Source organism: Plecotus auritus, assembly GCF_963455305.1.
Source record: "Plecotus auritus genome assembly, chromosome: 6".
Taxonomy (NCBI): Eukaryota; Metazoa; Chordata; class Mammalia; order Chiroptera; family Vespertilionidae; genus Plecotus; species Plecotus auritus.
In genome coordinates this window covers 81872109-81887426 of record NC_137773.1, presented here as the reverse complement: position 1 = coordinate 81887426, position 15318 = coordinate 81872109, and the positions used below count along the sequence as shown (strand labels likewise).

The 15318-nt window shown below is 50.1% G+C and overlaps 1 protein-coding gene across 2 annotated transcripts; it reads left to right on the top strand.

Moving 5' to 3' along the window:
- The first annotated feature begins 5891 nt into the window (after nt 1–5891).
- On the top strand, nt 5892–14185 carry PLPP2 (phospholipid phosphatase 2). 2 transcript variants are annotated; one of them, XM_080674375.1, is made up of 6 exons: nt 5892–6020; nt 9090–9241; nt 9465–9742; nt 12583–12640; nt 12889–13065; nt 13331–14185. In XM_080674375.1, the coding sequence occupies exons 1-6, from the start codon at nt 5969–5971 to the stop codon at nt 13478–13480; spliced, it is 867 nt and encodes a 288-aa protein (XP_080530501.1). In that variant the 5' UTR covers nt 5892–5968; the 3' UTR covers nt 13481–14185. The 2 variants fall into 2 exon arrangements, with proteins under 2 accessions (XP_080530501.1, XP_080530502.1); XM_080674376.1 differs by lacking the exon at nt 9090–9241 and having other exon boundaries at nt 5903–6020; nt 13331–14146.
- The last annotated feature ends 1133 nt before the right edge of the window (nt 14186–15318 follow it).

Genomic DNA, 15318 nt, shown 5'->3' with positions numbered 1-15318 from the left:
CTTTCTCCCTATTTTATTTATTTTTCTTTTTTTTTTCTTTTTTTTAAAATATATATTTTATTAATTTTTTACAGAGAGGAAGAGAGAGGAGAGGGATAGAGAGCTAGAAACATCGATGGATGAGAGAGAAACATCGATCAGCTGCCTCCTGCACACCCCCTACTGGGGATGTGCCCGCAACCAAGGTACGTGCCCCTGACCGGAATCGAACCTGGGACCCTTCAGTCCGCAGGCCGACGCTCTATCCACTGAGCCAAACCGGTTTCGGCTATTTTATTTATTTTTCAGTTACAGTTCACATTTACTATTATTTGGTGTAGTTTTAGGTGTACAATATAGGTGTTTTTCTCCCTGGTATTGAACAGTCTGAGGGATAGCCTTTTCAAACTGGTTTCTTTCACTTGGTGATGTGCACCTAAGGTTTCTCCATGTCTTCTTGTGGCTCCATGGCCCATTCTTTTTATTGCTGAGGAGCATTTCATTGTCAGAGGGACCACAGTTTATCATCCACTCACCTGCTGAAGGAAGTCTCGGTTGCTTTCAGGTTTGGGCACTTACGGATGAAGCTACTGTGAACACTGGTGCAGATATTTGTTAGGGCACAAGTTTTCAACTCATTTGGGTAAATACTGGGGAGCTGAATGTTTAGTTTAGTCAGAATCCACCGAACTGTCTTCCAAAAGGGCTGCACCATTTGCATTTGCATCAGTGATAAAGGAGAGTTCCGGCAGCCAGCTCCAGGCCTGGCGGCCTGTGTGCTCTCCTCAGTTTGGATCTCAGCTGTTCCGATAGTGTGGTGGTATCTCATTGTTTTCTGTAGCCTTTAGAGATGGGCTCTCATTTCTTCCCACAAATGCTCTTCACTACCTCTCACTGGCCAGAAAGATCCTTGAGGATTCCTCCTTCATTTTTGAAACTTACTTTTCTTTTTTGGCAGGATCAGCATTTTAAAGATGTTCCCTTAACTCTTGGTTTCTAATGAGAAATAGGTCATTCTTGTGTTTTCCTACGTGAGACCCATCTTTTTGCTTTGTGATTTCCTTTTTGTCTGGACTCCAGCATTTGAGTGTGATGGGCCAGGGGTAGATTTTCACACAGAACTTGTTGGGCCTAAGGGCTGCCTTGCATTGGTGTTGGGCATCTTGCTATTTTTTCAGATATGTCTGCTGCTGTGTTCTCTCTTCTCCATTTGGGCCTCTAGTTACACAGGAGAGCACTGGGTATTGTCCCACAGATTTCTGTGTGTTTTATTCTTTCTGTGTTTCTATTTGGATAGTTGCTATGGACCGATCTTTGAGGTCCCTGGTCTTCTTTTCTACACTTTCATACTGCCATGCAGCCTATCCCAAATCTCCACTGTTTGTTTTTCTATTTCTCTGCTGAAATTCTCCACGTTTTTCACCTTTTCCTCTACATTCTTTTTTTTAAAAATAAATATAATTGATTTTTTTACAGAGAGGAAGGGAGAAGGATAGAGAGTCAGAAACATCGATGAGAGAGAAACATCAATCAGCTGCCTCCTGCAAACTCCCTACTGGGTATGTGCCCGCAACCAAGGTACATGCCCTTGACCGGAATTGAACCTGGGACCCTTGAGTCCACAGGCCGACGCTCTATCCACTGAGCCAAACCGGTCAGGGCTCCTCTACATTCTTTAACCTCTTATAATACCCTATGGTAACATTATTCCTGGGCTGCTATAAGGAGCATACTGAGGTAGTGGGTGCCTGGCAGATTAGTGCCCCTTGAGTGTCTGGAGGTCAGGGCCAGGCTGTGGCTTTGCCTCACTGTCCAGCAGAGGCGGCTCCTGCCGCACTCCCCTATAGGTAGACTGGAGTTTGCAGCCTCTCCTGATCTTGGGACCCAGTAGTGGGGGCTCAGAGTAAAATACCCCAAAGTACTACCCCCCAACCCTGAGCAGTAGAGAGGGAAGGTGGCGGGGGTGTGGCTCAGGGGCTGGACTCCATGAAGATAGCTCTTGTAGAAGGAATAAGCTTCTGACGGCCTCATCCTGTGAAAGCCCAGCCCACACCAAGCCCCTGGAGTAGCAGTCACTCTGGTGATCTCCCGCCCCAGGACTAAGTCATTCATTATTCACTAGGTCACTTTCATTCAGGAAGCTTTGATTGATCATCTACTCTGTGGGGGTCCCTGCCCTCCTGGAGCTGACTCTGGGAAGGATCCCGACTCTGATAAGCTGATAAACAGACACACAAGCTGAGGTGATGCCAGAGCTTAGAGGAAGGAGGTGGCAGGCTAGGGTATAGGGCAGGGAGAAGTTATCTGCATGAAGTAACTTCATGCAGGACTGAGGGTTCCCAGGATGCTGACTTGATGCTGAAGCTGGGAAGGTTTTCTAGATTCACGTTGTGTGGCGCTTGGGGACAATAAAGTCCTTATAGCAGGTCTGGGATTCTGACTTACAGGTGACCCCAAGTACCTATTCAGTTAACCTTTTTAATAGTGCTTTTTAATGAGACTGAGGACCATCCACCCACTTTGCCTTCCCTGTCCAAACATAGCATCACAACCCCCCAGAGGTACAGTCTAGACTGCAGGACCTTTAGCAGGGCTTAGAGCCCCCAGTCTGGGAGCCAACTCCCAGTATGGTCTTTGAGCCCCAAGAGAAGTATAGAAGGAGGTGAGTGGTGGCTGCACTTGGGTGGCACCTATGGTGTGCCCAGCACCTTTCTACCCACTTGCCAGGCTTTTCTCCCTTAATCTTCACAATACTTTTGAAAACAAACCTGAAGTCCCTCTGGTTGAACTGAGCCAACAGGGTGATGAGAACATAACCTTCTGAGCTGTGAGTATCACAGCTTGGGAGTGACCAGGCAACATGGAGTTGGTGGGATCTATAGGGCAGATGGGCATGGTTCTGCCCAGTACATCAGTCTCCTTCCAGCTTGCCATCTGCAGGTAAGGGAGAAGCCATCCAGGCCTGGCTGCCAGCCCAGGCTCTGCACCCTGAGCAGGCCTGGCTGGCTCTGCTTCTCTGTAAAGGGCTAGGCGTGGAAGCTTTTTTAAGTGGGGGACCCCAGCTAGCAGGTGTAGAACCCTAACCCCAATCTTAACACTAATCCTAATCTCTACTGCCCTGCTAGATTTTAATCCTGACCTTGCCCAGATATTTTAAGAACAGATGAGATTGAGGTCAGTGGGGAGGGGCCGATAGCCACACCAGTTCCTCCAGCCTCATGCCCCTGCTCCAGCCACTTCTGCCTCACCAGGGATCAGGCCAAGCCCCTTCCTGCCTGCTGGAGCCTCCCTGGAGACCCTCCTAGATCTGACCTTGTAGCACCCACCCAGGTTGTCTCCACCACCACACCCCACTTTGGCGAGTGTCTCACAGCTCCCCCCCCCCCACCTCCCCAGCACTCAGTAGGTGCTCAATAAAGAACCCTCGATTTCCTTGATTCCAATACAATGCTGGAAGTGTTGACGGGCTATCGACAACGAGAGTGGTAGTCACTCGACTGAAGCGAGGTTCAAGTGAAAAAAAGTGCAATAAAGCTAACATTTATGTAACATTTTTGTCAGGCTCTTCAGTATTTTATCAGGTAATTCTCACAACAACCCTAATTCAGTTTGTGCTGCATGAATGAACGAATGAATGACGGGAGTTAGAGCCCGGACCAGCCTTTCCCTGGGGCCCGCCCCACTCTGTGAGTGGCAGGAATAGAAGCCAATGAGCAGAACCCGAGCCTACGCGGGGTGGGAAGGAGGACGCGGGATTCAGCTGAGCCTGAAACGGCCTTTGCGATAGCCTCACCCCTTACCCAGACTCTAGGAAAACCCTCTGGCAATTCAATCTGATTCTCCGAGCCGCCTTGGAGGAAGTCGTGGGCGACTTCGACTCCTCGGGGCTTGCGGTTGGAAAGGGGGGTTGGTTGCTGGTGACGTCCTTTCCACAGTCTCCACCACACCGCAGACGGAAAATTCAGGTCCAGAAGTTTCCAGACAGGACCTTGTCATGTCCTGGGGTGGGCTGAGTTGTTTTGAGTGAGTGTGTGTGTGGTGGTGGTGGTGGGGTGGTCGGGGAGTGTCTTCCACCGTCTGCTTAAGGAAAGTTGATTGGGGCGCAGGGGACTTGATTCAGAGACACTTACCCACAACCCCGCTATCTGGACAATGGCCAAGATGCAGAGGTCTGTTGATCCCTCCAGGAAGCAGGGTCGAGGGGTCTCTGAATTTAAATCCCAGGTGGTTGACTTTGGGCCAGGGGCTGCCTCTCTCTGGACCAATCTCCCTTTATCTCTGAAAGGGGCCTAGCACATCCTCTGCAGGATCATTGGAGGTAGAGTGTGGTGAATGTGGTTTAGAGGTCAAGGACATGGAACCTTGGGGCCAGGCGACCTGGGTTCCAATCTCAGCTCCTTTCTCACTGTGTGACCTTGAGGGTGACAGAACCTTTTGCCTATCAAGCGTTCTGCCAGATCAAGGCAGGTCTCTCCAGGTGGTCACACTCCCCTAGGCCTCAGGTGATTCCAGCCAAAAGGATCCAGTGTGGGTGTGTGGACACAGACTGGACGTAATGGGCCCCTTGAGTCTGTTTCCATGGCTTGGGTGATTTTGACCCCCTAGGTGCCTCCCAACTCAGGCTCCCTGGGACCTGTGTGGTGCAGGGCAGAGGTAACCTCTAGGTGTGAGCAAGTTCCTACCTCCTGGCCCCTCTGCTCTTCTGTCAAATGGGGATAGTAAGTGCTACACAGCAAAAGTGCCTGGCACAGTCTCCAGAGCGGGTGTTGAGGAATCTGATCTTCTAAACTGCCAGGGGTGGCAGAACTACAGAACCTCTGCAATTAAGCCTCAAGACCCCATCAATTTAATTTTTAGGCACTTACTGATTCAGGATATTGAAATGTACACGGAATAAGTGCCAGTCTCCAATGAGGAGGTTGGGGGACTTATCCTGTGGAGCCCGAGCTCAGCTCCTCCGAACCCCGCAGTTCTGCTGGGGCTGCCCATTCACCCCTCTTTTCTTTTCTTTTCTTTTCTTTTCTTTTCTTTTCTTTTCTTTTCTTTTCTTTTCTTTTCTTTTCTTTTCTTTTCTTTTCTTTTCTTTTCTTTCCTTCCTTCCTTCCTTCCTTCCTTCCTTCCTTCCTTCCTTCCTTTCTTTCTTTCTTTCTTTCTTTCTTTCTTTCTTTCTTTCTTTCTTTCTTTCTTTCTCTTCCCTTCCTTCCTTCCTTCCTTTCCTTCCCTCCTTCCTTCCTTCCTTCCTTCCTTCCTTCCTTCCTTCCTTCCTTCCTTCCTTCCTTCCTTCCTTCCTTCCTTCCTTCCTTCCTTCCTTCCTTCCTTCCTTCCTTCCTTCCTTCCTTCCTTCCTTTTTATTGATTTCAGAGAGGGAGGGAGAAAGAGAACTATCAATGATGAGAGAGAATCATCGACTGGCAGCCTTCTGCAGGCCCGCTACTGGGGATGGAGTCCACAACTCTGGCATGTGGCCTTGACCAGAATCAAACCCGGACCCTCAGGTCCGCAGGTCCATGCTCAATCCGCTGAGCCAAACTGGCTAGGGCACTCGTTCTTTTCTTGTCACCTCACCCCACCCCGTCTCCCATCCCCCGGACTCAACCGGCCCAATACGTGTGACCGGGGAACTGACGTCCTGGGTGACCTGGGCTCACTGTCCCTGAGCCTTAGCCTTCCGGCCTGGTGGGGGGCTGTGGAGTAACTGGGCACTGACGACCCCTACCAGCTCAGAGACCCCTCCTCCTCCTCCATACCCCGGGTCCCCAGCCGCGGCGCGCACGCACTCTCCACCCCGCTCCTTCCTGTGCGCCGCGGGCGGGGCGGGGGCAGAGTCCGCCCCCTCCCCTGGGGCTGCCCCGCCCCGCCTGTCGCTCCCCTCCCTTCCCCTCCCCTGCAGGGCCAGGCTCTGCGGCCATGTGACCCTGCGGCCGGCCCGGGACGGGACGCGCTGGGGCTGGCGTCGCGGGTCGTGGGCGCTGCCCGGGGCGGGGGTGGCATGGAGCGGAGGTGGGTCTTCGTGCTGCTCGACGTGCTGTGCGTGCTAGTCGGTAAGAGCCGCGGGAACCCGGGCGTTTGGGGGGAATCCTTCCAGGTGGTGCTCGCCTCCGCCCCCGCGAAGGTTTGTTGGGCGCGGGAGGGCCTGCGGCGCCTCCACTTCTCTGAGGCCATCTCTAGAGGGGTGACTCGGGGGAGGACCCTCGGCGCACCTTCTCGGGCATGCGCCCTTCCAGCCTCAGTTTACCCCGCTCGCGCCGGGTTCATGAGTAGGTCATGAACGGCACCGGGGTTGGCACCCCCGCCCGGGGCAGCAGGAAATCACCGCAGGGGCCGCAAGCGCCCCGCTCTCGCCGCGCCCCCCTTTCCCGCCGCGCCCGACCGGGACGGTGATTCACCCGGGCGGTGGCCGGGGTAGGGGCGGGGCGGGGGGTGCGCCGCGGGTGCGGGTCTGGAGGACCTTTACACTCCCGGCTCGGGACCGGCTTTCCCATTGGGCCGGGAGGGCTGAAGCCTGGCCCAGGACGCGCAGCGCGTTGGTGGGACTTGAACCAGCGCAGCCGGGGAGACAACGGAGAGAAAGCTGGGCCCCGGGCTGCGGATGAACCGCGGGCTTCGGGGAGGCGCGACCAAACCTGTTGGGCGGCTTTTCGGGCCAGGCTGGCGGAGGGGGCAGCCCGAGGCCCCCCCTCTTCCCCTTCCCTCCCCTTTCCCAGGGTCCCGGAAACAAAGGCTGAGTGTTTGCTCTGGGGCTGTGAGGGCAATGGTCCCGGAATTCTACCCGCGGCGGGGGGAGGGGCCCCTCCGGCAAAATTCTCCCCCTGCTCCCCAATCTGGTTCTTGCTCCTTAAACCTGCACGGGGGGAGGACCGAGAGACCGAGAGATGGAGGATTCAGTCCTAATGAATGGCAGGGGCCAGGCCCTTCTCCCATGTCCCAGATGAGACCCTTTTTGGGATCTGCCAGGTGGCAGCAGGAAGTCCCCTGGTCACCATATCCTGAGCATCTATGTTATTATTTATTTAAATATTTGTGTGGAACTTACTGTATGCTAGGCACTAAACAACATGCAAACAAACCTTTTTCTCCAAACAGCCTGTGGAGGATGAGCTCTTATAATCCCCAATTTCATTCCGGAGAGGTCACAGGGGAGGCAGAGCTAAGATTAGGTCGTGTGTTGCTGCTGTGTGCTAGAAGTTGGCTCAGGCAGACTGTACTCCCCATTCTAGAAGATTCAACACATAAAAAGTTCAGTTTCAAATGCTTACAAAGGCCCTGACAAAACACTGGAGGTCAGGGAAGCTGAGCGGAGGGAGGTCCTGATTTCAGTGCACAGAGCTCTGCTTCCCAAATCCCAGGAAAACCCAGCTCTGGCTCTGATTGGGGGTGTCCGAATGTCCAGAGGAAGGGGCTGGGACAGTATTTGGGAGGTGGACTTCTCCTCCCAGGCACCCTGTGTGACTTGATTTCTCAGCATCTTCTAGCTCTGCCCCCCACACCAACACATACACAACTTTTTTTTTTTTTTACTATATATTTTTGTATTGATTTCAGAGAAGAAGGGAGAGGGATACAGAGAGAGAAACATCCATGATGAGAGAGAACCATGGGTCGGCCGCTTCCTGCACAGAGATTAAGCCCGCAACCCGGGCATGTGCCCTGACTGGGAATCGAACCATGACTCCCTGGCTCATAGGTCGATGCTCAGCCACTGAGCCACGCCAGCCGGGCCACACACACAACTTTGAGAGACTGCTTCTTGGTCTCTCTACCCCCACCCTTGCTCTCACTCACAGCTGCCAGAGGGATCCTATGAAAACATGCTCCGTTCCTCTGCTCCAAACCCTCCTGTACCTCCCACCTCACAGCAAGGTTCACATTCTTATAATGTCCTCCATCCTCCAACCCCCAGCACAGTCCTTCTTCCCAATGCTCCGACTCCCAGGCATGGTCGCACCTGCAGACCCTTGTGCTGGCTGTTCCCTGTGCCTGGCACTTCCCCAGATGTCCCCTGAACTTCCTCATCTCCTCCGAGCCACCTCCTTTGGGACCTACTCTACAATCCCTGCTGAAACCTGCAGCCACCTCTCTGATTCCAGCCATCTTTTACTTATTCTTTATTTCTACCCCTCTGACCTCTGTTTTCTTCACTACGTCTTTCCCCAGACTCGGCATCAAAGGTGCTCAATACCATCACTAATGGGCCCCTGGGGCCCTAGGATTTGGCCTGTTGGGAGGAGTTGGCTCTACTGTCCCCAGAAGAGACACACCCTTTTACACTTGTCACTTGTCCTGCTGGGGCAAAGGACACCCTGCTGGAGTTTGTCTCTGTGCACCTGCTCCGTAGAGCAGGGAGCCCTTTATGGGACGGGGGAAGGGTTCCGGCTCAGCAGGGCCCCAGTGCCTGGGTGACTTACCCTTTCATAATTTGGTTTTGTCTGTGGCTCCTGAAGGTGTCTTCGGACTGAGCTCCCAGGTCTGGTCTGTCTTGGTCACTGTGTGGCCGGCTCAGGGACAAACGAGAAATGTGGGCATCTCAGATCCAAGAGCAGAAAGCCCTCTTATAACAGATGCTTATTAAATGCCTGAGACTCAGCCTTGAGCATGACAGCCTCCTGCTCAGGTGCTCACAGATGGGTGGGGGGAGGGGGTTAATCAAGTGTCAATGAGTATCAGTGAGTATATAATTATATACAAGGACAAGAAACAGGAAGAACTGAAATTTCCTTTTAGGAGAGTGATTATGGGACAGTCAGGAGGGGGGAATGGAACTGTGACCAGAGGGAAGTTAGTTAAAGATGTTTTGGGTAGAGAGAAGGACGTGTGCAAAGGTCCTGGGGTGGGTGCTTTCTGGGTTTGTTCAAGGAGCAGGAAGGAGGATGGAGGGAAGTGGGGGGAGGGGTAGGAGGTGTGGGATGGGAATGGTTCTGGGGAGGACATTGTTGTTAGTATCTAAGGATGATGGGAACCTTGAGGGGGTTTTAATGGTGGGCATGAAGGTGAGGAAACCAGGAGGGAGGCTGAGGCAGGTGTGCAAACTCCAGAAGGCTGGTCTGTGTGGCCCTAGGGCTGGTGCTAGGGGAGAAACATGTGGCTACATGCTTTCTCTCCTCCACTCCCAGCCTCTCTGCCTTTCGCCATCCTGACGCTCGTGAATGCCCCGTACAAGCGAGGGTTCTACTGTGGTGATGACTCTATCCGGTACCCCTACCGTCCAGACACCATCACTCATGGGCTCATGGCCGGGGTCACCATCACTACCACCGTCATCCTTGTAAGGCAGGAGGGGCTTGTCGGGTGGGAGCGTCATGTATCTGCCCTGGGTGGTATTTGTTGGGGAGAGGACCCCCTTCAGCGTTCCCAGTTCCCTGGTGGCCTCAGGGAAGCCAGAAATCCTAAACCCCTTTCAGTGGGGAGGACTGAGTAAGTGGTTGGCGGAGACCCCACGGTTGCTGCTCTGGCCCTTCCCTGAGGCTTCTTGGCTGATCCCTTTGCAGGTCTCAGCCGGAGAAGCCTACCTGGTGTACACGGACCGGCTCTATTCCCGCTCCAACTTCAACAATTACCTGGCTGCTGTCTACAAGGTGCTGGGGACATTCCTGTTTGGGGCTGCAGTGAGCCAGTCCCTAACAGACCTGGCCAAGTACATGATTGGCCGGCTGAGGCCCAACTTCCTGGCAGTGTGTGACCCTGATTGGAGCCGGGTCAATTGCTCCGTCTATGTCCAGGTGGAGAAGGTGTGCAGGGGAAGCCCTGCCAACGTCACTGAGTCCAGGTGGGTGCTGGATTAGCAGCCTTCACTCTGGGTGATGCTGGGGGAGCTCAAGCCATAGACACTCCCTCCCTGGGGGAGAATGGGGACTGGAGAAGGGCCCTGAGAAGCTGGATATTGAAGAATGAATTGCCAAATGGAGAAGGATAAAGAGGTACCTCACTGGGCAAAGGACAGGGTGGGAGCAGGGCTGGGAGGTGCCTGTGGGCCTGGGTCCTGCAGACAGGGAGGTGAGGTGGGGCTGGGGTGTCAGGCCTGGAGCAGAGCAGCCAGTGTTAGGAGGGGTTACCCATCCCCCCCTAAATTTCAGGTCCATTTTCATGCTTTTGCTCTGTCCTCTCATCATCTCTATTGATAAACTTTTTATGTAACTGATTTCCTTATTTTTCTTTTTAAAACTTGAAATAAAGTTCACATAGCATAAATTCACTAATTTAACCATTTCAATGTGTACAATTCATTGGTTTTTTAGTACATTCGCAATGTTGTGCAGCCATCTCCACTATCTTATTTCAAAATATGTTCGTCACACCAGAAAGAAACTCCATGTCCATTAGCTATTACCCCTCCCCCTCCCCCAGCCCTTGTTAAGGACTAACCTATTTTCTGTCTCTGTGGGTTTATCTATTTTGGACATTTCATATACATGGAATCATATTTACTGTGTGGCCTTTCTTGCCTGGCTTCTTTATTTTTATTATTATTTTTTTAATCCTCACCCAAGGATATTTTTCCATTGCATTTTAGAGAGAGTGGAAGGGAGGGAGGGAGAGGGAGAGAGGAGAAACATTGATGTGAAAGAGACACACCAATTGGTTGCTTTCCAGCATGAGGCCTGACTGGGGCCGGGGATCAAACTTGCAACCCAGGTACATGCCCTTGACCAAGAATCGAGCCTGCAACTCTTTGGTGTGTGGGCGGACACTCTAATCACAGCCACAATGGCTAGGGCTTGCCTGGCCTCTTTAATGTTCTAAAGGTCGTCACCCATATTGTAGCTTCTGTCAGTTTTTGCTTCATGTATTTTGGGTTCTGTTGTTAGATGCGTACAGTATATCTTTGTAATTATTATATTTCTTGATGGCTTGACCCTTTTATCACTGTAATGTCCTTTCTTTCTCCTAACATTTTTTTTGTCTTAAAGTCTGTTTTGCCTGATAGTAATACAGCATAGCTGCTCTGGCAGTCTTTTGGTTACTCTTTGCATGGAATATTTTTTTCCATTCTTGTACTTTCAACCTATTTGTGTCTTTGAATCTAAAGTGAGTCTCTTATGTACATCATAAAGTTAGATATTTTAAAAATCCATTCTCGCCCTAACCGGTTTGGCTCAGTGGATAGAGCGTCGGCCTGCGGACTGAAGGGTCCCAGGTTCGATTCCAGTCAAGGGCATGTACCTTGGTTGCGGGCACAACCCCAGTGGGGGATCGATATTTCTCTCTCATCGATGTTTCTAACTCTCTATCCCTCTCCCTTCCTCTCTGTAAAAAAATCAATAAAATATATTTAAAAAAATAAAAAAATAAATAAAAATCCATTCTCTAATCTCTGCCTTTTAGATAATTTAATACATTCACATTAAGGCAATTACTGATAAGGAAAGACTTCTATTATTTGTTACCTATACATTATATATGTTTTTATTTTGCTTTGTTTTTAATTTCTCCATTACTGTCTTCTTTCCTGTTAAATAGGTATTTCTTATGCAAAAAGTTCGCACATATATAGTGCTATATATATATATATATATGTGTGTGTGTGTGTGTGTATATATATATATATATATATATATATATATAGTCACTATTGCGCACCCCCTTTGAGGTTATTGTCACAAATTTTATCTTTATACATTGTGTCCTATCAACATAGGTTTATATATACTGTTTTATGTAGTTTTTAAAGTTGAGGTGTAATAACTTTGTTCAGGTGTACAACATAATCATATGATAGTTTTATTTATTGTGAAATGATCACAGTAGTCTCATTTACATTGTTAGTAGATATGCTGTTTCTTTTTTAATCATATAGGAAAAAAACCAGGAATTATAAACCAAAAATACATTAGTACTGACATTTCTATTTTGTAACTGCCTTTACTGGTGTTTTTTATGTCTTTGTGTGGATTTGCGTTACTTAGGATACTTAGTAGTATCCTTCATTTCTCCCTGAGAGACTCCATTTTAGCATTCCTTGTAGGGCAGGTGTATAAGCATTGAATTCTCTGGATCTTTGTTTATCTGGGAATGTCTTAATTTCTCCTTCACTTTTAGAGGATAATTTTGCTAGATATAGAATTCTTGGTTGACAGGTTTTTTTCTGTTTTAATTATTTGAATATGTAATCTAGCACCTTCTGACTGGCATGGTTTCTGATAAGACAGCTGCTAATCTTATTGAGGGTCCCATGTGCACAATGAGTCCTTTCTCTTGTCTGCTTTTAAGAATGTCTCTTGACTTCTTTTGGTAGTTTGATTATAATGTGTCTCTGTGTAGATGTCTTTGAATTTATCCTACCTGGAGTTTATTGAGCTTCCTGAGTGTGTAAATTAAAGTTTTTCATCATGTTTGGCAATTTTTCAACCGGTATTTCTTCAGATACTCTATCTGCCCCCTTCTCTCTCTCCTCTTCTTTTGGGACTCCCATTATGTCTAACACTGGCCATGTTTCCAAGGAAAATTCTCCCTTAGATTGTGGGAAGTTCAGTGGAAGAGGACAGGAGACCAGGAGGGGATTGATTGAAGGTAGAGAAGCTGAATAAGCTGTCTGGTCTCTGAGCATGGGCCCTCGGGCTCTGTGCTATCCACAGCCCTCCTGATGCCTGCTGCCCTCTCCTTTCTTAGATTGTCTTTCTACTCTGGACACTCCTCCTTTGGGATGTACTGCATGATGTTCTTGGCGGTGAGTTGGTTTTCCTGTCCCTTGCTTGGTGTGGAACTGTGGCCAAGGCACTCCCCTTTGCTGGGCCTCAGTTTCTGCATCCATAAAACGGTGGGTGGAGGAGGGGATTGGTTGGGTTAAGTGGTTTGTTCATAAAAACTGGAGGCCCTGGGTCTTTTCTACTCTTGGCCTTGGGCTACCATCTGTGCATTGGCCATGGGGTGGACCCGGCAGGCTCCTGAGCTCATGGCTGCCCTCTGCACCCCCAGCTCTATGTGCAGGCGCGGCTCTGCTGGAAGTGGGCACGGCTGCTGCGGCCCACAGTGCAGTTCTTCCTGGTGGCCTTTGCCCTGTATGTGGGCTACACCCGTGTATCTGACCACAAACACCACTGGAGTGATGTCCTCGTGGGCCTCCTGCAGGGAGCACTGGTGGCCGGCCTCACTGTGAGCTCCTGGGCCCCAACATTGTGCCCTGGGACCCGCTTACCCTCTTTCTTCCTTTTATAGTCCCTGTTTCTCTGCTCCCATCTTTCCCCTAAGATCCGGGTCTTCCCATCCCAGGTTCTGCTTTTCTTATTGCCCCTAGCACAATCCCCATCCCCTCCTGGGTTCTACCACCCCTCACCCCCACTCCCTTCCCAGGGTCCCATTCCCCACCTCCCTCTCCTGGGTCCCGGCCCAGCCCACTTTGCCTCTTTTCCTCACCCAGGTTCGCTACATCTCCGACTTCTTCAAAGCCCGGCCCCCACAGCACTGCCTGGAAGAAGGGGAGCTGGAACGGAAGCCTAGCCTGTCACTGACGCTGACCCTGGGGGAGGCTGACCGCAACCACTATGGGTACCCAGTCTCCAACTCCTGAGGCAGGAAGCCGCCCAGGCAGGGCCTCCAGCTGGAACTCAGGCTGTGGGTCGGGATGTTGGAGGTGCTGGCAGGGCCCTCACCTGGGATGGCAATGAAGTGCTCCAGGCTCCAGGTGCTCCAGCTGGTTCCCAGAGGGGTTTCTATTAAACCCACCTCCTGTGCACTGGACAAGGGGCCCGGTCGTGCCCAGGGCTGCCCTCATGCTTGGATGGGAACCCTCCATTATGAATAGAGCTCCCTCAGTACCCCTTCTTTTGTTGGCTTAGGGAAGGGACCAAGAGACCTAGATAAATGCTGTTTTTGTAAAATGTCATGTATATGTGGATTTTTAGTAAATGAGGGCATTTGCTTGACGAGTGTTATCAGCACCTCTGTTCCTATGGCCATTCTGAGGGCTGTTTCTACCGGGGGCGGGGGAGGGGAAGAGCCCTCCCTCGTCAGCGGCTCTGCTGAGCTCAGCGATGTGAAGTCAACAAGCCAAATGAAAGTCACAGCCAAGTCTTTAATCACTCATTTCTTCAGAGGGCCCTGGTTCCTGTTAGTACAGAATGGTATGAAAAACTTAACATCGTGTGGGAGCTAAATGTGCTCAGGTGACCACGCAAGGAAATGTATGCCTGCATTCCCTCCTGTGTATACACACCTAATTACACAATTTCTATGCGGAACTGTCTGTATCTATATTAAGCTAAAGATGAATTTATACTGCTGTCTCCAGCCTGATCCATTATCACATGGATACTGTAACCTCCCCTTGACCGGGGTTCAACCCGCAACCTTGGTCTATCAGGAAGACCCTCTAACCAATTGAGCTACCCAGCTAGGGCCATCTGCCGTTTACTTAGTTCATCACTCCATTCCAGATTATACAGAGAGGTTTCAGAATTGTAAACTACCCCCAAGGGAGATAACTATAAAATAGAGCCCACTGTGTACATACAGTACATTTTGCTTTAGTAGATTCTGTTCCTTTTCGGAGTTATGTAGGTCAGCACCTTTTGCCCCACCACCTACAGTGACTTTCTTTTCTACATTTCTAATATAGTTACATTCTCTGGCACACTGTATCCCATTCTGTGACACTCCCACATCCTCAATAACTTAATTTGAATAGATTATGATTTAGTCTTTGGGCTGTAAAAAACTACAGGTTTTCATAAATGCACAATGGCTGATAGCCATCACTAAAATATTCTGTGGAACATTTCAACCCTCCACACCATGATCTACCATCTCTGTAGTTTTGCCTTTTCCAGAATGTTATAGAAACGGGGTCATACAGTGTGTAGCCTCTTCATACAGGAGTCTTTTACTTGGTGATATACATGTAAGATTCAGCCATATCTTTATATGGGTTTGTTTACGTAGGAAACATTCAAGCCTGTAGAGAATTTTTGTAAGAGATTATTTGAGCCAAAACTGGCTACAGTTACCAGGAAGCAAGGTCTCAAATGCACTTGAGAACCATCCTTTTGCAGCGGCTCACGCCTTTGGAACTAAGGAGGGAATGGAAGGGAGATTAAATGAGCCAGGGGGGTGGATTCAGGATATTTAGTAAGATTAAGTTCTCTCTGAAGGGTAGTTATTTCAAAGGCGTGTTTCAGCTTACTTCAAAGGTGTGCTTACCAGGATGCACGAAAACAATGGCTAGGGCTTGCTTAAGGCAAAGAAAGATAAAACCTTTTACTAGAAAAGTTATATGCCTGGGGCGTGGCTACCCACCGTGACCTTCTGAGTTAGGAATTTGCGATCAGATCTCCCTGTGAGGTTCCTTTGGGTAGAACCCCCTTTCCTTCCCCAGGTTGAGGTTCATTCCTTTCTGTTTTGAACTGTGTT